Source organism: Elgaria multicarinata, chromosome 1, assembly GCF_023053635.1.
Source record: "Elgaria multicarinata webbii isolate HBS135686 ecotype San Diego chromosome 1, rElgMul1.1.pri, whole genome shotgun sequence".
Classification (NCBI taxonomy): domain Eukaryota; kingdom Metazoa; phylum Chordata; class Lepidosauria; order Squamata; family Anguidae; genus Elgaria; species Elgaria multicarinata.
Window position 1 is genome coordinate 7453170 of NC_086171.1, and position 21994 is coordinate 7475163.

Consider the following 21994-nt stretch of genomic DNA (forward strand, 5'->3'; position numbering starts at 1 on the left):
CCTCCCTCCAGTTATCGTTGCATGTTTGGCTCATATCAGCCACAGGCAATGCACTCTGCCCATGTTCATAGAATCGTAGAATAGCAGAGTTGAAAAGGGGGCCTATGAGGGCATCTAGTCCATCCCACTTCTTAATGCAGGAATTTAGCTGGCAGTTAGGGAGAACTTCCTCCCTCCAGTTATCGTTGCATGTTTGGCTCACATCAGCCACAGGCAATGCACTCTGCCCATGTTCATAGAATCGTAGAATAGCAGAGTTGAAAAGGGGGCCTATGAGGGCATCTAGTCCATCCCACTTCTTAATGCAGGAATTTAGCTGGCAGTTAGGGAGAACTTCCTCCCTCCAGTTATCGTTGCATGTTTGGCTCACATCAGCCACAGGCAATGCACTCTGCCCATGTTCATAGAATCGTAGAATAGCAGAGTTGAAAAGGGGGCCTATGAGGGCATCTAGTCCATCCCACTTCTTAATGCAGGAATCCACCTGGGATTCATCACAACATTTAAAGTCACAGGAGCCTTGCCTCTTTTGTGTCTGGTCAAGAGGGCAGGGCTCCTGCAGCTTTAAATGTTGTGATGAAGAGAGAATTTCACCAGGAGGTGCATGCATACAAATGACACCTGCTGAAATTCCCTTTTCTATGCAACTGTAAAAGAGGCAGGAGCCTTGTACTCCTTTGCATATGGTCACAAGGTGGGGCTGGTGACTCCGATGTCAGTGGGTCTATGAATCCGTGGTATATGCATAGGATTGTAGGATTTTATGTCTAACCTTGCATAGGATTGTAGGATTTATGTACCCACAGATTCATAGCCCCACCGACATTGGAGTCACCAGCCCCCTGCCCCTGTGACCATATGAAAAGGAGCACAGGGCTCCTGTATCTTTAACAGTTGCATAGAAAAGGGAATTTCAGCAGAGGGGAACCTGGTGAAGTTCCCTCTTCATCACACCAGTTAAAGGTGCAGGAGAAAAATATATTTTTTACTTAATTAACATTAAAGAATGCACAATGGTTGTGCATTCTTTAATGTTAATTAAGTAAAAAATATAAATTTTTTACAGTTATATTTATAAATATAAATTTCAGCAGATATCATTTGTATATATGGAGAACCTGGTGAAATTTCCTCTTCATCACAACAGTGAAAGCTGCAGGAGCCTTGCCCTCTTTTAAATGGAGTCACTCTAGTACAGCTCCTGCAGATTTCACTGCTGTGATGAAGAGGGAATTTCACCAGGTGCTGCATGAATACAAGTGACACCTGCTGAAATTCCCTTTTCTATGCAACTGTAAAAGATACAGGAGCCCTGTACTCCTTTGCATATGGTCACAAGGTGGGGCTGGTGACTCCGATGTCAGTGGCTCTATGAATCCGTAGGTATATGCATAGAATTGTAGGATTTTATGTCTAACCTTGCATAGGATTGTAGGATTTATGTACCCATGGATTCACTGACATCGGAGTCACCAGCCCCCTGCCCGTGACCATATGAAAAGGAGCACAGGGCTCCTGTATCTTTAACAGTTGCATAGAAAAGAGAATTTCAGCAGTTGTCATTTGTATATATGGAGAACCTGGTGAAATCCCCTCTTCATCACAACAGTGCAAGCTGCAGAAGCCGTGACCTCTTTTGTATCTGATTACTCTAGTATAGCTCTTGCAGCGTGCACTGTTCTGATGAAAAGGGAATTTCACCAGGTGTCATTTGTATATATGGAGAACCTGGTGAAATCTCCTTTTCATCACAACAGTGAAAGCTGCAGGAGCTATACTAAAGTAACCGCATTTAAAAGAGGGAAGGGCTCATTATCCTTTACAAAAAGCCATGAAATTCAATGAACAAAAAACCTACGGTTTATAAAACAATGTTAAGGCCCTACACTTTTCCACCAAGCACCAAAAAGCGGGGAAATTGGGAGTTAAGGCTCGCCAGCCTTAACGCCACATCCTCCCTAAGGAGGCAGAAAGTACCAGTGAAATTCTCATTCTGCCAAAGCAGATAAACCATGAGGACAGGATGGAGAATAGGATATGCAGAGGTGACTGTGGGGTTGTGGAAAACTGATGACGAACAACTTAGAGCCACCTACTTCTTTTTTTGTTTAGAGCAGCCCTTCCCCAACCTGGTGCCCTCCAAAGATGTTGGACTGCGACGACGGAGCAGGTAAGAAACCCCACCCCCTCCTGCCTGGCTCTGCTGCCAGGTAAGCCCCAACCCACTTACGTGTTCCATCGTCACTGGGCCTGGACTTGAACTGAGCACCCTGGTCCATCCAGAACCTCAATTCAAGCCTGGGCCTGGGGACGATGGAGCAGGTAAGCAACCCCCTCCTGCCTTGCCCCTTACCTAGACCCACTGCCACTGCTGTGCAAACTGCAGCAACGGCTCCAGGCAAGCCCCCACCCCAGCCCACCCCACTTACCTGCTCCGTTGTCGCTGGGCGCCGGCTTGAATCGAGTGCCCTGGTCCACCCGGAAGCAAGTCTGCACCTGCAGCCTTGCTTCTGGGTGGACTCAGGGGCTCAATTCAAGCATGGGTCAGGCCATGACGGAGAAGGCAAGTTGTGGGGTGCGACAGTTTGTGCAGTGGCAGCTCCAGGTAAGGGGCCAGGCAGAAGGGGGGTTGGCTGGAGCTGCTGCACTTAGTGCAGCGGTGGCAGCAGGTCCAGGTAAGGGGCCAGGTGTGTGTGTGGGGTTCTTACCTGCTCCGTCGTCACCTGGCCCAGGCTTGAATTGAGCCCCTGGGTCCACCCAGAAGCAAGGCTGCAAGTGTGGCCTTGCTTCTGGGTGCACCAGGGCACTCTGTTCAAGGCCGGGCCCAACGACGACAGAGCAGGTAAGCAGGGTGAGGTGGGGGGGGGGGCTTGCCTGGAGGCGCCGCCCTACGTTCCCCATCCTGCTGTCCCAGCATTCCTGACCATGGGACATACTGACTTGCAATGATCAATCGTTGCAGTCCAACACCTTTGGAGGGCACCAGGTTGGGGAAGGGCTGCTCTAAACAAAAAAAGAAGTAGGTGGCTCTAAGTTGTTCGTCATCAGTTTTCCACAACCCCACAGTCACCTCTGCATATCCTATTCTCCATCCTGTCCTCATGGTTTATCTGCTTTGGCAGAATGAGAATTTCACTGGTACTTTCTGCCTCCTTAGGGAGGATGTGGCGTTAAGGCTGGCGAGCCTTAACTCCCAATTTCCCCGCTTTTTGGTGCTTGGTGGAAAAGTGTAGGGCCTTAACATTGTTTTATAAACCGTAGGTTTTTTGTTCATTGATATGAGCTAATATTTTACAAAAAGTCTTCCTCTCAGAACTTCACAAAGTAAATAACTGCCAGCCAAAATTACTATGAAAGCCAGGTTTGAATCTCTTTGCCCTTAGGCTGCATTATGATAAAGACTCCATATTTATAAAGTAATATTTTCACGAGAAAAAATAAATAAATTACCCAGAGTTTAACTGGGTAAATAAAATGGAGGCAAACTCCGGTGCTCAAAACAGAAATAAATTTATTATGCTCTAGAGGTTTCGGAGGGATTACCTCCTTTTTCAGAAGCTATAAAACAAACATTTAACCATAAGAGTAGTATCTTGTGGACAACTCCTTCGTTCTTTTAAACAATGTTTTAAGTAGGGGTGTGCACGGACCCCCCAATACGCTTCTCTTCCAGATCTGCAACTTCCGGATCGGCTTTGCTCGGCTCCGCTCCACTCCGCCTATAGTCCGCTCTGGTTAGCTGCTAAGCTCTAGATCCGGATCGGAGCTCTGCTTTCCCCCCCATAGGCTTGCATTGAAATCCAAAAAAAAGCCTACAACTTGTTTTCTGTTAATGTTAGAAACTTCAAACTCGGCACCATGATAGGCTATCAATATATACACATGCATGCCAAACCTCAAGCCAATCCAAGTCTCCCCTGATTTTTGGGGAATTTTTGAAAATTGGACACCCCATTTTCAGACATGGACTTTTCTCCGACATTTTGACAGATAAAAACTTGGAAGCAGGCACATCTGCATTCATGGCAAGTTTCAAGCAAATTCCATTATCCCCTGATTTGGGGGGCTTTACCCTCTAAAGCAGCACCCCTAACCCCAATTCACACCCCTTTCGATATCTCCGTCAATTTTCATGTTAGAAACCTCAAGTTAGGCACCATGACATCTCATGGAAGTATACACATGCATGCCAAGACTCAAGCCAATCCAAGCCTCCCCTGATTTTTGGGGAATTTATGAAAATCGGACACCCCAGTATCTCAGGGATTTAAAGCTGCAAACAGCTCAATGGGCCATTTCAAAGGAAATCCCAACATGCCATGAATTGGGGAGTAGATAACCATATGAATCTTCTTCCACACTTGAAAAATTGATTTGGAACTTGAAAAAGTCTAAGTGAGCGCAGGAAGGACTTGTCACCTGAGACAAAGCAAGACACACACAAACCATCCCTGCGAGGTGGTCAGAGAGGAGGAGGATAGGCGGGCAGAGAGCCAGGCAGAGATATGCCATAGATCTAGTATGGAGGAGTCAGTCCCGGCAGATGCCCCACCACAGCAGCACCCGGGGTGGGGGGGGAAAGGCAAGCAGGCAGGCAGGCAGGCAGGCAGGCAGCAGGTATTCCTGGGGGCACAAGGAAGTGAGCCAAGGATTGTTTCAAAGCCAGTAATGCAAACCATCCCTGTGAGGTGGGAGCAGCACAGAGAGATGCCTTTTCCTTTGCATCCCATAACTAGGAGGCTAGGAGGATAAGAGTAAAGCTTTGTGATCCTTGCTTCAGAGTTGATTGACTGCAATGTGATCACATCCATTATTGAACAACAACAAAATAATAACGTTAATAATAGCAGTACTAATTAATATTAATAGCAATAACATCAACAACAGCAGCAACAACAACAATAAGGAGTTGAACCACAATGAAAGCCTGCCTGACTTCACTGAAGAGGAAAAGCCAGGAGAGCTTGGGCTATGGGGTGTAAATATAAAATGGAATAAATAAATAAATAAATAAAGGAGGGGTGGAATTAAAAGCAGCAGTGTTGCTGAATAAACAACAAGAAGAATTTTTTTTAAAGGCTATGCCTGTCTTTTACCGGTAAGAATGAAGTGGACATGCCCAGGGGGAGGGGGTTATGCCAATTTGACTGGCCCTAAGTAAGTACCAGTCTTTAAAAAGCTAGTACCTGACCCTTAGACTCATGACAGGCATTAGTCTCCACTGGTTAATCTTTGGAGGGCTCTGATGACCCTCCAAGGACAGGAGTGTGTCCACTGGGCACGTCCACATGCCCTAGGGGACCTCATCCCCTTGCACCACATCTATTCAGTTGTTCACCAAGGTTAGGGTGGGTAGCAGTGCTGTATTTCCTATCTGTTATCTATTTGCTTAGTATATGATTTCAGGTTGTGTTTGTGCATTTGGTGGGGCTAGCGTTTAAAAAAACACTAGGAAAAGTCCGTTCAGAGACTAAGAAAGAGAAGTTTCCCAGTATCCCAAGTTACTAAGTATCCCGTTTTGCCTAACCCCCCTTCAACTTTGGGATTTGAGGATTCTTCATCAGGTGATCATGACTGGGACTTGAATCTGCCTCTCAGCACTTCAAAAAGGTACCTCTCCCGCTTTTTTTACCCTATTTTTAAAAAAATTATAGCAAGCAAACCGCACCATGCAGAGTGCTGAGAATAGGCTCAAAATGACCCCCACCCACGACTATCTAAGCACACTAAGTTTCAAATTGATAGCTTTAAAAACAACAAAGTTATCCACTAATCTTTTCCACAATGCAATCCTATGGGCGAAAAAATAAAAAATGGCGGGCGGATCGCTCCACGAAAAGAGGAGCGCTCCGCCTATGGTTGCTTCTCTTCGCCATGCTTCTCCAGCCCCCCCCCCGACTCTCTTCTCCTCTGCCTCAGGCGAAGGCGGATCACTCCAATTCTCTGTTGCTTCTCTGATCCGTGGAGAAGCAGATCACACCCCTATTTTAGTTGTCTTGAAGTCTTGCCAATTTAGATTTTATTACAGGGGCATGAGATTGCATAAAATACACCCGAAGATTTACAATTTAGAAAATCAGTCATTTGAATGTGATGTCCTGTGCTTGGGTTGACAAACAACGTTTTCCTTTTTGTATATTTACAATACGTGCAGTGGCCACATGCATGGTGTCCTTTTGACTTTAATGTATTGAAAACTGTTGCTTGAGCACACTGGTTTTTATTCTATGTGTGGGCTGTGTGTACCAACCAATCTTTGGGGTTTTTTTTGTTTTGCTGTTTTTGTTGGATCCTAGAATGGATCCAGTTTTACTTCATTTCCTTAGCTTTTAGTGTGCCCAGTGGAAGAAGGCATGAAGATATTTTTTTAAATGTCAAGGCCACCACCTGGACAATGCAATTATTGAATTATTGGTGGCATGGGATAAATATTCAATTAGTCAATTACTGACTGCCATGACTGTACAGTTTTTGCCCTATATATATGGCTGTGTGTTGTGCATTTATATTATTCACCTCCATCTTTACCCCATCTGTAATGCTGCTGCTGTGTAACTGATATGATTGTTGTGAGTATACGTGTGATGCTGTAACTGATTTAACCAACTGAACTTCTATTCCAGTAAAGGCTTTGTTTTAACTTAAACAAAGTATCCTGAGCCTTATTTTGAGTCTTTGCTGCATTCCTGCTGAAAGACGCTTCTAAATAGGGGTGTGCACAGACCCCCCCAATCCGCTTCGTGGCCCGATCAGGAAAATCCAGATCGGGCCCAATCCTCTTCACGCCGCTCTGCCCGTCTCCAGCTCCGCTCTGCGGAGTGAGATCCAGCTTTGCCGCCGTCACTATATGGACGGCGGTGGCGGCAGCGGCGGCGGCGGTGGCAGTGCAAGATAAGCCACCCACCCACCCCGCCCCCTTACCTTCTGGGGCCTCAATTGAAGCCCGAGACGGAGGAAGGTAAGTGTCCCTCCTCCCTGCTCCCTTCCCTGGCGCTGCCGACGCCGCTGATGCATGGATGGTGGCACCGGCAGCGCCAGATTAATCCACCCCACTTACCTGCAGGCGAAGCTCCGGATTGAGGCGATCCTCTTCGCCTTGATCCACAGCCCCCTTGACTCTCTTCGCCTCTGCCTTTTCCAGAGGCGAATTAGGCCGCCTCGCTCCTGCTTCTCTGAACCGAAGAGAAGCAGAGCACATCCCTACTTCTAAACTCTGCTTATCTCGGAAAAGAGTTAACTTCCAAAAATTTTAAACGTTGTAAAGGAAGAGTGCCCAGCAACCAGCTGGCTTCTTGACTGGATTTAGCACGGATCCCCAGGCCCAGACACTCACAGCTCACAACGTGAGGTTTAAGACCATTTATTAGGAAAAGGGTAGGAATATATGGGATTAGCAGAATAAAATATAATAAAAGCATGCATATATATGAGAACCCAGTGCAAGCAAGCTAAAAACTAAAACTACAATTTCATACGTCATCCCAGACCGAACTCAGCCGACACACCCTGTTCCCTTCACAGGGGATAACTTTATACCATTCTTTTCACTCCTTCCCCCCTCCCTTCAGCTTTGATGCGTGGAGTGTCTTCACACCTCTTGCCCGGGATGGTTAATCACTCAAGGACAAGACAGTTACAATCGGCCTTGCTCCAGTCTTCTCCCCCATACAGCTGCCTGGCTCTTATCTCTCGTCCTATGAAACCATAAAATTCACAAATTAAAAGACATGCCAGTCCCAAGGTCCGGTTGACCCTCACCTTACCCTTACAAATGTTATTCTGGGTCTTCTTGTTAAACCTGGTAAATCCTTGATGTGTTGCCAGTTGGAACAGACGTGTGGTTGTAGTTTTTTTATAACCAGATTATACGGAAGAACACGTAGTGTTGGTTGTTCATTAGAGTCTTTTCTTGGGCCACAGCTAGACCTAAGGTTTATCCTGGGATCATCCAGGGTTCGCCCCTGCCTGAGCACTGGATCCCCTGTGTGTCACCTAGATGAACAGGTTTGACCACCAGATGATCCAGGGATAAACCTTAGGTCTAGCTATGGCCTTGCTGTTTTTTATAGGCCATACCAGATTGTCTTATTTAAAAGCATTTACCTTATTCCTGGCTGATTTTACTGCAATAGTAGGGTATCCTCTCTTTTCGAAGACATTCTGCCAAACCCGATGATTCTTTTTGGCAATCTTGATCTTTTGAACAGTTACATTTTATTCTTTAAAATTGACTGTATGGTAGGTTGTTCCGAAGGTGTACTGGATGACGGCTCATATGTTCGTTCGCAATAAAAGACAAGTTTGACAGAGCAATGCTACGCATATTTTCTTGAAAGCAATCCAAGGGGCTGACTCCAGGCAATGGTGCAGAGGGTTTGAGCCTAAATGGCATTCCCATTATTATTATTATTATTATTATTATTATTATTATTATTGCATAATATAAATTATGGTGCTGTATAAAACATACAAATAAAACAGCGATACTCAGCCTAGAGGCTTACAATCTAAAATCACATTAAAACAAATGAAGGGGGGAGGGGTTCCCAGACTCCCTTAGACTCTCAGTCGGTATTTGAACTGGATATCATGAGACGGTTTTGCAGTTCCAAACCCACAACGACTGACATCTATCGGAGGCATTTCTTCTTCGGCATTAACCAGTTCCATGTCAAAGTAGGCCAGCATCAATAAGACAAACATCTTCATTTCATTAACAACAAAAAATCGGCCAGGGCACACTGAGGATCCGCCACCAAAAGGCATACTGTGATACTTTAGCTTTTTCCCATTCTTATAGAAGTCCTTTTTTATGCCATCTGGGGTAACAAACCTGTCGTATTTGAATGTGTGAGGGTCAGGGTGGATTTCTGGATCTGTTTGCAGTGCAAGAAAAGGTGACAGCACTAAATTATCACCTTTCCGGAAAGTATATTCTTTGCCATCGGCTGTCTTAATATCCATTTCCTGCATCACATTTCTGTAGAGTAGACCAGTCCCTTTCAAGCGCAGAGTTTCCCCTATTGCACTGTCCAGAAGAGGAGTTTTCATCCTATCCAAGGACACATTGATGAAGGGGCCACCTGCCCTGACCTCCTGACCAGTCTCTCTTAGAACTCTCTCCACTTCTTCCCTCATTGCCTTCATTGCTTCTGGATATTTCAGGAGATACAGAAGAATCCAGAAGTTAGCTGGGATAGTGTTACTTTGAGATACCCAGAGAAGAAACAGCTGAAATTTAGTCTGTATCTTTTCAGTAATCCCAGTCTCAGCAAAATGCTGATTTAGCTCAGCTACCCAATTGCTGATGCCGTCCCTTTGATACAACTTTTCGACTGAGAGAATGTCCCAGAAGTACTTCTTCAATCTCTCTGTCTCCTTCTTGCTCAGTGGGTCTAGTGTGCCAGCGGTCATACGGGGAAAGAAATAGTCAAATTTCTGCAAATTTTCAGACAATTTTCCACCTTGTGTTACTTGATTCTCCTTAGCATTTTCTTTGCTGTCTACATCTTTGTGTGGCTCATTGCCAAATAAAGTCAGAAAAGAGGCTTGGAAGACAGTTTTGTAGGTAAAGTGGAGGACTCCCTCCTGCCGCCAAGATCTTTTTTTCTCACCTGAATCCTGACTGAGAAGCATCACGGACGTCAACTTCTCCATCATCACCTGGTTCAGGACAGGTAGATACTTCCCTCCGAGATACTTATCACTCATTTTTTTAAAACTATGTAGCTGAGATTCAGTGGCATAGAAGTCAAAAACATTACGTGCTACCATTGATGAAAATGTATTAAAATTAATCATTTGTTTTGATACCTTCATTAAGGGTTCATAAGTAGAAGGATCAATCACAACATGCATGTAATTGCCTCCGAGCAAAACTGTGAAAATATCCCCATGTTTCTTCCGCATCCTTTCCAAAAACTCTATAGGGCTCCGAATGAAACTTAGCCCGTGTCCGAGCCATGGAAGGAAGCCTTTGTCCAAGGGGGGTTCCTTGGGTTTCCTCTTGCGAAATGCTCCTATTTGATGGAGTCCGCCAAGTAGGGTTGCCAAGAGGCACGCTAAGAAAGCGCAAAGCACAGTCTCCCAGAGAGTCATTGCTGATGCACTGGAGGAAACACTGCAAAAGAATAAATGGATCCAAAGGTTATATGAATCAACCAATCAGATGGCAAATTAGGGTGGAGTGAACTAATCCCATTTCTAAGCAGGTACAGGCAGTTGCAGTTTTCCTGTTCCATTAGTTATTTAGTTATTAATAAAAATATTAATATCCTGCCCTATATCACAAGGATCTCAGGGCAGCATACAGATAAAATCATGTATATTTATTATATTTTATATGTAACTCTAAAACAAATTAAACCATTAAAGCTAATATAAAACCATTAAAACTAATATGAAATTTTAAGACAGTAAAATCAAATTAAAAGATGACAGTGTGCAGGCTGATGGATTTAGCCATCAAAGCCCTGTTGAAAAGCGCTGTCTTAACCTGGCACTGAAATGAAGCCAGGGCTGGCGCCAGTCAGGCCTCCAGGGGGAGGGCATTCCACAGCCAGGGTGCCACAACAGAGAAAGCCGTCTCCCATGTCCCACCATAGCATATATCTTGCATTGTTGGGACACGGAGAAGTGCTCCTCCTACAGATCTCAGGACTTAGGCAGGCAGATATAGGGAGAGGCTCTCCCTCAGGTATCGGGGTGCCAAGCAGGTTAGGGCTCTAAGCATCATTACCAGCATCTTGATTTCTGACTGGAAATGTATTGGCAGCCAGTTCAACTCTTTTAAGACCGGTGATATATGGTCTCTATGAGATGTTCTGATCATTCCAATTACTTACCTTTGCCCAAAGACCCCACTTCTGACATTCTATTTACCATCCATGTTTTTGTTCATGAAGCGCTATCTAAGGGTCACATCAGTGAACAGATAGCTCGTTTTTTGACCAAGGATTTTCCTAGAACACCCATGTCCTATACTTTACCCAAAATCCACAAAACCTGTTTTCCTCCCCCTTGGTAGTCCCATTATCTCTGGCTCCAATTCGGTACTTGAACCACTGGCTCAATATTTGGACTCTTTTTTGTTACCGGCTGTTTCAAAATCAAGATCGTATATTAAAGAAACTAAGGATTTTGTCCAAAAAATAGAAGGTCTAAAAGTTGACCATCACACATGCCTGATAACTTTGGATGTCAACATGCTATATTCAGCAATTCCACATGAGGAGGCCAGAATGACTATATTAGAAACACTAACAGCACGTAGTGTTAATCATCCATCCACTCATTTTCCTATGGGTTTGGCTGATATCATCTTGGAAAAGAATTACTTCTGCTTTGACACAATTTTCCTTCTACAGATCAAGTGGGTTGCCATGGGCAGCCCCACTGCACCCAGTATTGCTAACCTCTTAGTGACACCCTTGGAAAGCTCTTCAATACTGCATCCAACTAAAAATTCATATCTTTGGTATCTTAAGTTCTATGGACGATATATCGATGACATTTTTATCATCTTTTCCTCCATCCTTCAGGTTTCCAATTTCTTTTCATTGATAAATGGGATGGATGACAACATCAAGATTACTTGTCATTCAGATCCTCATCATATTACCTTCCTGGATGTCTTGGTGCAAATTGTTAATAAATGCATCTCGGTCATGAATTTTGCTAAATCCACAGACAGAAATTCCATACTGCACTTCTCAAGCCATCATTCCTGATCCATAAAAATGAATCTTCCGTCTGGATAGTTTTTACGTATGAAACGAAACTGTTCCACTGACCTGGAATATCAACAGCAAGCTGATGTTTTTGCCAAAGAACTCAGAGACAGAGGGTATCCTATGTAAGTCATTACATAATCTAGACGTAAAGCAGATGCCTCTCCCAGACATTCTCTTTTTCTATCTCAAGCCAAAACTAGATCAAATTGACTACATTGGTCTACAGAATGTCATAGTCTATCCTTCCGCATCAAATCTATTATACATAAACACTGGCATCTTGTTCAGGACATCCCTGGATGCTCCACTCTGCCTGTCACGGGTTTCAGCAGGACCTCGAATCTATGTGACGAACTGGTTCACTCGTATATTCTAAACACCACAACACAAACACAATGCACCGTTGGGCATTATAAATGTGGACATTGTGTATGCTGCCAACAATCCACACAAATCTAAGGGTTTTACAATCGGGTGGATAACTACAAATATTGTCTTAGGTCGTTGACTACTTGTTCCACTGCACATGTTGTTTATGCCATCAGATGCCCATGTCAAAAGATTTGTGTAGGGCAAGCTAGTCGCCCCCTCCGTATAAGAATATCAGAGCTTAAAAGCCGCAATTGCAACAAAGTCATGGAGGCCTCTTTAACAGCTCATTTTCTACAGTTTTCTCACTCAGCAGATTCTTTTGCCTTTTTTGCTCTGGAGCACATTACAAACAAGCCTTTTCACTGTATCAACAATAACGACATATTGTTAAGAAGAGAGGGGTTTTGGATAAGGATGTGCTCCGCTTCTAATCGGACCGGAGAAGCAGGAGCGGAGCGGGGGGCTTCGCCTGCCCTTAAGGCGGAGGCGAAGAGGATTGGGGGGCCGGCGGAGCATGGCGAAGAGGATCGAGGTGAAGGCGGATCCTTCGCCTCGATCAGGAGCTCCGCCAAAAAGGTAAGTGGGGTTTACCGGGCCCGGCCGCTGTCGCTCATGCAGCGACGTCGGCAGGGCCCAGTAAGCCCCCTCCCCGCCCTCCTCTCCCTTACCTGCCTCCGTCCGCGGTCTGTCAGCATCTTCAATTGAGCCCGCGGCGCGGGCTCAATTGAAGATGGCGACAGACCACGGACAGAGGCAGGTAAGGTCCCCCTCTCCCTTGGTCCTTTACCGGGCTCTGCCGCTGGGACTGCCTTGAGTTTGGCGTGCATATGTATCCCTGGACAAGCTATCATGGTGGCGAGTTTGAGGTTTCTAAAGTGCAAATTGACGGAGCTATGGAAAGGAGTGTGAATGGGGTGCCCGGTTTTCATAAATTCCCCAAAAATCTGGGGATGATGGGACTGCCTTGAGTCTTGGTGTGCATGTGAACCCCTGGATAAGCTTTCATGGTGGCGAGTTTGAGATTTTTAACATGCAAATTGACAGAGCTATGGAAAGGGGTGTGAATGGGGTGCCTGATATTCATAAATTCCCCAAAAATTAGGGGATGATGGGATTGCCTTGAGTCTTGGCGTGCATGTGTATACCTCCATGAGGTGTCATGGTGCCAACCTTGAGGTTTCTAACTTTAACAGAAAAAAAGTTGTATACTTTTTTAGCTTAATGCAAGCCTATGGGGGGGGGAAACGGCACTTCGATCCGGATCCGGAGCTGTGAGCGGAGTGGAGTGGACATAGGCGGAGCGGGGGCGGGGCGGCCCGATCCGCAAATCACGGATCTGGGAGTGAAGCGGAGCGGGGGGGTCCATGCACACCCCTAGTTTTGGACACATAAAGTCTCTTACTCCTATGGGGCTCAATGAAAAACTTGACCTCTCAGTGTTCCTTTAACCTGGCTCCCTTGGATGTATTCCTTTCTTAGAGCCCCAATTCTGCTCGTATTTCACATCATTTACCTGATTTGATTGCTTATTTGTTTTACTGATCAGTCATTTATAAACCCTCACGAGGATCCTCCTACTAATTACAGTCATTACTTAACTCCTAAGTGGGTAATTATTTTCCGCGTTGCACTTTATAATGAGTTTGTTACCCACTCCATTTTCTAGCCTTCTCCTCGTCAGTTTAGACTTATGCTATCTCTAGAAGCTGTTAGTTACAGTTACAGGTTGGTCACTGGTACATCTAGGGGTGATGAAGGCCATAGCTAGACCTAAGGTTTATCCCTGGATCGTCCAGGGGTGAAACTTGTTTATCTAGGTGACACACAGGGGATCCAGTGCTCAGGCAGGGGCTAACCCCGGATGATCCCAGGATAAACCTTAGGTCTAGCTGTGGCCGAAGTGAGGGAAAGGGGTGGATCGTGTCACTATGTGTACTCACATGTACTACAGAGGTAAGTGAAATATTATAAAAACTTTTAAATATACTGATAAGTTACACTAATTCCCATAATTCAAGTATACTTCCACTGTAAAACTGTATATTGTATCTTTAAAAAAGCACTAACAAGTATTCAAAGACCATTTAGAAAACACTCAAAGACCAAAACACTCAAAGACCAAAACACGTTTCAACCCAACAGAGGTCTTCTTCAGTGGTCACATGAACTATATATGCACAATGAAAGTTGCTTGCCTGAAAGTCAAGAAAAACATAGAATTAGCAACATTCATATCTGTGCTAATGCCTCTTGCCCATAAACATGTCCTTCAATTGGTTCACCTAAAAAGGTTTTAAAAACAAAACAAAAAACAAACACTTACCAGTAGATGTTACAGTCACTTGCCTTTTGGAATGGATTGTGGGCTACTATATTTTAGCTGCTATATTTAACAGGAAGCTGGTTCCTACTACCAGCGACCTGACACATTATATAGTACAAGAGGCAGTTGGAGCCCAAATGTGTTAAGTTAAAGTTGATCGTCATGCTGACTGTACCTGCTGTGCCTAGAGACAACTTGTATACTCTATTACATAATGCGGCTCCTTACAGTGTTAAATGTCTCTATCAAAAGCATCACCAATAGGGGTGTGATCCGCTTCTATTATGATGGGAGAAGCATCAGCGAATTGGGGTGATCCACCTCCCCTACAGACGGAGGAGAAGCGAGTCGGGGCTGGAGGAGCATGGTGAAGAGAAGCAACCATAGGCGGAGCGCTCCTCTTTTCGTGGAGCGATCTGCTCACCATTTTGGATTGTTTTGCCCATAGGATTGCATTGTGGAAATGATTAGTGGATAACTTTTTTTGTTTTTAAAGCTATCTATTTGAAACTTGGTGTGCTTAGAGAGTCATGGGTGGGGGTAATTTTGAGCCTATTTTCAGCACTCTGTCTGGTGCGGTTTACTTGCTATAATTTTCTAAAAATAGGTAAAAAAAGCAGGAGAGGTACCTTTTTGAAGCTCTGAGAGGCAGATTCAACTCCCAGTCATGATCACCTGATGAAGCATCCTCCAATCCCAAAGTTGGAGGGGGAATATGCCAAACGGGATACTTAGTAACTTGGGATACTGGGAAACTTCTCTTTTTTAGTCTTTTTAACCTCTAATGCATCACCCCTAACCCCAATTCACACCCATTTTGATATCTCTGTCAATTTTCATGTTAGAAACATCAAATAAGGCACCATGACACCCGATGCATGTATACACATGCATGCGAAGCCTCAAGCAAATCCAAGTCTCCCCTGATTTTTGAGGAATTTTTGAATATTTAACACCCAATTTTCAGACATGGGATTTCCTCTGACATTTTGACAGATAAAAAACTTTGAAGCAGGGACCCTCACAGATGCCATCTAGATCCACATTCATGGCAAGTTTCAAGCAAATCCCATCATCCCCTGATTTTTGGCGGGGCTTTAACCTTTTAACTCACTCCAATTCACACCCTTTTTGATACCTCTGTCAATTTTCATGGTAGAAACATCAAATTAGGCACCAAGACACCTCATGCATGTATACACATGCATACCAAGTCTCAAGCAAATCCAATCCTCCCCTGATTTTTTGGGGATTTTTTAAAATCGGACACCCTATTTTCAGACATGGGCTTTTCTCCAACATTTTGACAGATAAAAACCTGGAAGCAGGCACATCCACATTCATGGCAAGTTTCAAGCAAATCCTATCACCCCTGATTTTTGCGGGGCTTTAACCTTTTAACTCACCCCAAATCAAGTCCCATGCTAGAACTACATCAATTTTCACATCAGAAATGTCAAATTAGGCACCATGACACCTGATGCATGTATACACATGCATGCCAAGCCTCAAGCAAATCCAAGCCTCCCCTGATTTGGGGGGCATTTTTTAACATCGGACATCCCAGTATCTCAGGGATTTAAAGGTGCAGACAGCTCCATGGGTTTTATTCATGGCCATTTCAAAGGAAATCCCAACATGCCATGAATTGGGGAGTAGATAACCCTAAATATGAATCTTCTTCCACACTTGAAAAAATGATTTGGAACTTCAAAAAGTCTAAGTGAGTGCAGGAAGGACTTATCCCCTGAGTCGAAGCAAGTCACACACAAACCATCCCTGCGAGGCAGGCACAGAAGAGGACAGGCAGAGGAGCAAGCATGCCAGAGGCTTGTGGGGTTGAACCACAAAGCCCATCATGTAGTACAGCTCCCAGGGGGAGGAGGGAAGGAAGGCAGCAGACATTTCTGGGGGCACAAGGAAGTGTGGCAAGGATTGTTTGTTTCTTTCTAAGCCAGCAGTAACGCATTGCAAACCAACCCTGCGAGGCGGTCACAGAGGAGTAGGCAAGGATTACTTGTTTCTTTCTAAGCCAGCAGTAACGCATTGCAAACAAACCCTGCGAGGCGGGCACAAGGAAGTGCGGCAAGAAACAAGCAATCCTTGCCTCCTCCTCTGTGCCCACCTCAAAGGGTTGGTTTGCAATGCGTTACTGCTAGCTTAGAAAGAAACAGTCTGGAATTTTCATCTTTCTTGGGAACTTGAGTCTGAGTGGTAGATATCACTTTAAGAACAGAAGCCTTAGTTGTGAGATCTATGCTGTGGTTCATTATTTAATCAACTGAGCAGACACTGCTGTCTGCCAGCTGAGAAACGGAAAACAATGTGACGAAGCGAAATACGGTTTACTGATTTTGGTATGTATGTAAGGTCTTAATTTTGTTGACTTCCTGGAATGTTAAAGGAGAATAATATTGTACAATGGCACAGACCTTTGCCTGTTTAGGAAAAATATAGCTAATTAGCTTTTTGTATACTGTGTAGATATAATACTGGAAGATGGTCTCACCTTGAAAAACTTAATAAAGAGAGATTGTGTGAGCTTTCCACTGGCTGTTGGCGGTAAGTTGTCTGAATAAAGCAATTTGCGGTGTTCTTATCTTGTGAACCAGCCAAAAGAATAAGAAGTAAATGAGAGTTGTTATTGTGGAGTAACTCTAATCAAATGTGTTTACTTGGAATTGTTATTTTTTACAGAGTACGAAGACCAATGTTTTTGAAGAAGATACTTCGAAACAAGGAATAACATGAACTTTGTTGACTAAATTTGGTCTTAATATACTGTTGATGTGATTAGATGAAAGTGTTTGAAGTCTATGGTTCGGATTTTCTGCAATGATTGTTTAAATTTGGTTTGAAATTATTGTTAAGTACAATTGAATGCTATTGATATGTAATGAAATGTTACACTGATGTGATAGTTGATTGTTGTAGACTTGTATTAGCAGTGGATTGTAAATAGTTATTTTAGTAAAAACAAGCGTGTATAATTTTTTGAATGACAATTTAATTCATTGGGTTTATTTTGTTTCTACGGTGGTCGCCTTCTGGGTTCCCTTTGTTCACATTTTCACCACCACTGCCTCCCTTACTATAGTTATGAATGTGGACGTGCCTGCTTCCAAGTTTTTAATCTGTCAAAATGTCAGAGAAAAGCCCATGTCTGAAAATGGGGTGTACGATTTTTAAAAAATTCCCCAAAAATCAGGGGAGGCTTAGATTTGCTTGAGGCTTGGCATGCATGTGTATACATGTATGAGGTGTCATGGTGCCTAATTTGACATTTCAAATGTGAAAATTGATGGAGATATCGAAAGGGGTGTGAATTGGGGTTAGGGGTGATGCGTTAGAGGTTAAAGCCCCGCCAAAAATCAGGGGATGATGGGATGTGCTTGAAACTTGCCATGAATGTGGATGTGCCTGCTTCCAAGTTTTTCATCTGTCAAAATGTCAGAGAAAAACCAATGTCTGAAAATAGGGTGTCCGATTTTCAAAAATTCCCCAAAAATCAGGGGAGGCTTGGATTCGCTTGACGCTTGGCATGCATGTGTATACATGGATAAGCTATTATGGTACCGAGTTTGAGGTTTCTAAAATTAACATTTTTGGATTTCAATGCAAGCCTATGCAGGGGAAAAGCGGAGCTCCGATCCGGATCCAGAGCTTAACAGTGAACTGGAGCGGACTACAGCTGGAGCGGAGCGGAGCGGACCCGATCCGGAAGTTGCGGATCTGGAAGAGAAGCAGATTGGGGGGTCCGTGCACACCCCTAATTACCAGTATGTACATTATTCGACCCTACAGGCAGGCGTCATCAATTGAGTTGCAAATTAAGCTAAGCAAAACTACTTATCCTGATAAGCGACGCAAATACTGGATAGAATGTCACAACAATAGATTTACAAATAAAGCTTAAACAAGGCCAAGAAAAGATAATAGATACAATTTAGTGCAGAGCCATCCAGTTGATTTCCTCATTTAGACCAGCTGGTGATTTTGTCTTCAAAGTGAAGATCCAGAATGTTTCACACAGTTGGAAGTATATGTTGTATAGACTGTCCATGTCCTTCAACCTTCACCAGGCAGCAGAATCTCAAGTCCTCCAGAATGTGTTTCATGTCCAAATAGTGTTGTACTAGTGGCAAGCTGATACACAAGCTGTGCCCCTTCCTAGAGATGGAAGACCTAAAGACGGTAGTGGTAACTTCGAGGCTCGACTTCTGCAAAGCGCTCTACATCGGGCTACCTTTGTGCCTAGTCTGGAAACTTCAACTAGTTCAAAATATGGCAGCCAGGTTGGTCACCTCTGCACCTAGGGGTGACCATATTACACCAGTTTTAAAATCTCTTAATTGGCTGCCAATTAGTTTCCGGACGAAGTATAAAGTGTTGTTTCTTACTTTTAAAGCCCTACATGGTTTGGGTCCAGGCTACCTGTGGGATCACCTTCTCCTGTACAATCATATTAATAAAGAAGCTGGCAAAAGCACTCTCAGAACCACTGTCTATTATCTTTGCGAGATCATAGAATCATAGAATCATAGAATAGCAGAGTTGGAAGGGGCCTACAAGGCCATCGAGTCCAACCCCCTGCTCAATGCAGGAATCCACCCTAAAGCATCCCTGACAGATGGTTGTCCAGCTGCCTCTTGAATGCCTCTAGTGTGGGAGAGCCCACAACCTCCCTAGGTAGCTGATTCCACCGTCGCACTGCTCTAACAGTCAGGATGTTTTTCCTGATGTCCAGCCGGAATCTGGCTTCCTTTAACTTGAGCCCGTTATTCCGTGTCCTGCACTCTGGGAGGATCGAGAAGAGATCCTGGCCCTCCTCTGTGTGACAACCTTTTAAGTATTTGAAGAGTGCGATCATGTCTCCCCTCAATCTTCTCTTCTCCAGGCTAAACATGCCCAGTTCTTTCAGTCTCTCTTCATAGGGCTTTGTTTCTAGACCTCTGATCATCCTGGTTGCCCTCTTCTGAACACGCTCCAGCTTGTCTGCGTCCTTCTTGAATTGTGGAGCCCAGAACTGGACGCAATACTCTAGATGAGGCCTAACCAGGGCCGAATAGAGAGGAACCAGTACCTCACGTGATTTGGAAGCTATACTTCTATTAATGCAGCCCAAAATAGCATTTGCCTTTCTTGCAGCCATATCGCACTGTTGGCTCATATTCAGCTTGTGATCTACAACAATTCCAAGATCCTTCTCGTTTGTAGTATTGCTGAGCCAAGTGTCCCCCATCTTGTAACTGTGCATTTGGTTTCTATTCCCTAAATGTAGAACTTGGCATTTATCCCTATTAAATTTCATTCTGTTGTTTTCAGCCCAGCACTCCAGCCTATCAAGATCACTTTGAAGTTTGTTTCTGTCTTCCAGGATATTAGCTATCCCACCCAATTTTGTGTCATCTGCAGATTTGATCAGCGTTCCCTGCATCTCCTTGTCCAAATCATTAATAAAAATGTTGAAGAGCACTGGGCCCAGGACTGAGCCCTGCGGCACCCCACTCGTTGCCTCTCCCCAGTTTGAGAAGGTTCCATTGATAAGTACTCTTTGAGTCTGATTCTGTAGTCCGATTCTGGAGAATGGCTGAAGTGCTGGATGATGGCTAATGTTGTCCCCCATCTTCAACAAGGAGGAACATGGGAGCAACAGATGAGTTAGTCTGAAATCCATCTCTTGGAAAATTTTGGAGTAGTTTATAAAGACAATCTGTAAGCACCTTGAAAACAATGCAGTGCTTTCTAGAAACCAGCATGGATTTGTCCACAACCCCATAGTTACCTCTGCATATCCTATTCTCCATCGTGTCCTCATGGTTTATATCTGCTTTGGGAGAATGCGAATTTCACTGGCACTTTCTGCCTCCGTAGGGAGGACGTGGCGTTATTGGCCTGTGAGCCTTAACTCTCAATTTCCCTGCTTTTTGGAGTTTGGTTGAAAAATGTAGAGCCTTTAATGTTGTTTTATAAACCGTAGGTTTTTTGGTTATTGAATTTCATGGCTTTGTGTAACGGATGACCACAAAGGAAAGAAGCCATATAAATGTATGGGATGTGGGGAAAGCTTCAGCTGTAGTGGGACCTTGAGTAGACATCAAAGAACCCACACAGGGGAGAAAAAATATTTTTAAAATAATTCCCCAATTTACACTATTTAAAAAATTTAAATTATGACACTCTAGTTTAATTATTTAAAGAATTACACTAAAATTTATAATTTTTACTATATTGACATTAAAGAATCCACTTAAACCAAGGATCAGAGTATCTAGCATTTTTCATATAACTGCTTGATAACCCACATATCACATAACTTCCAGATGAAAGGCATCACCAGATGTTGCTTCCTTGCTCGTATTTTCTTGCTGTGTCAATAACTGGAGATCATTGTTAACAACACATTTAAGTATTTATTGCAGAGCTTTGGCTATGGGGTGGTATATCAATGTAATTCCTTATGCCTACCTTCCCAGCTTTCCCACAGCCTACACTACCTCACAGGGTCGTTGTGAGGATAAAATGAAGAGGAGGATGAAGAGGACTACCTGCCCTGGACTACTGCAACTACTGGGGACATTAAATTCTATGATTCTGTGAATCTACGTCTACAGCAACTGGAGGGTGCCAGGTTGTAGCAAAAACTAGGACCCTTAACCATTTCTCTGATGTGAAGTAATGTTTTGGGTACAAGATTCATGGATGTACATTTTAGAAAATGTTTTCCTTTCATACAAACAAAAAGCAGCAGATTTAGCTTATAAGAAGCAGGTACACAGAGAAAGGAAAATATTGTCTTCCTTCACACCAGAGATTTTTTTTAAAAGACCTATATCTGTGTTCAGATTCAAAATACACACACACACGTATAAAAGAAAGCTTAAAATGTAGTTCAGCACCTTTTAAAGAAACACACACTACCTGAAGAAGTTTAAACTCATGGCAGATAGGCCAGGGTTAACCTCCTCTCATTCCTAGTCTGTATATTTATTAGGGGTGTGCACGGACCCCCCGCTCCGCTTCACTTGCAGATCCGCCATTTTCCGGAGCGGGTCGCTCCGCTCCGCCCCCGCTCCGCCCACTTCCGCTCCGCTCCGCTCGGAGCTCCGGATCCGGATCCGGAGCTCCGTTTTTGCCCCCCATAGGCTTGCATTGAAAGCTAAAAAAGTAAACAACTTTTTTTCCGTTGAAGTTAGAAACCTCACGTTTGCACCATGACACCTCATGGGCGTATACACACACACGCCAAGTTTCAAGGCAATCCCATCATCCCCTGATTTTTGGCGAATTTTTGAAAATCGGGCACCCCATTCACACCCCTTGGGATAGCTCCGTCAATTTGCATGTTAGAAACCTCAAACTTGGCACCAGGGCAGCTTATCCATGTGTCCACATGCACGCCAAGTTGCAAGCAAATCCCATTATCCCCTGATTTTTGGCGCGGCTCTACCCTCTAACGCACCACCCATAACCCTAATTCACACCCCTTTAGATAGCTCCGTCAATTTGCACGTTAGAAACCTCAACCTCAGCACCATGATAGCTTATCCACGTGTCCACATGCACG

General features: G+C 44.1%; 2 protein-coding genes across 2 annotated transcripts in view; one reads left to right on the forward strand and one right to left on the reverse strand.

Annotated features, from left to right (window-relative positions):
* LOC134396357 (7-alpha-hydroxycholest-4-en-3-one 12-alpha-hydroxylase-like) overlaps nucleotides 1-21994 on the forward strand; it is a 210086-nt gene that overhangs the window by 69917 nt on the left and 118175 nt on the right. The gene's annotated exons all lie outside the window — the stretch shown is intronic.
* Nucleotides 8557-21994, reverse strand: part of LOC134396320 (7-alpha-hydroxycholest-4-en-3-one 12-alpha-hydroxylase-like) — a 319750-nt gene continuing 306312 nt past the window's right edge. The window contains exon 2 of the mRNA XM_063122772.1: nucleotides 8557-10120. Within this exon, the coding sequence (XP_062978842.1) occupies nucleotides 8557-10098 (1542 nt within the window). The 5' untranslated portion in view covers nucleotides 10099-10120. The remainder of the gene's footprint in view (nucleotides 10121-21994) is intronic.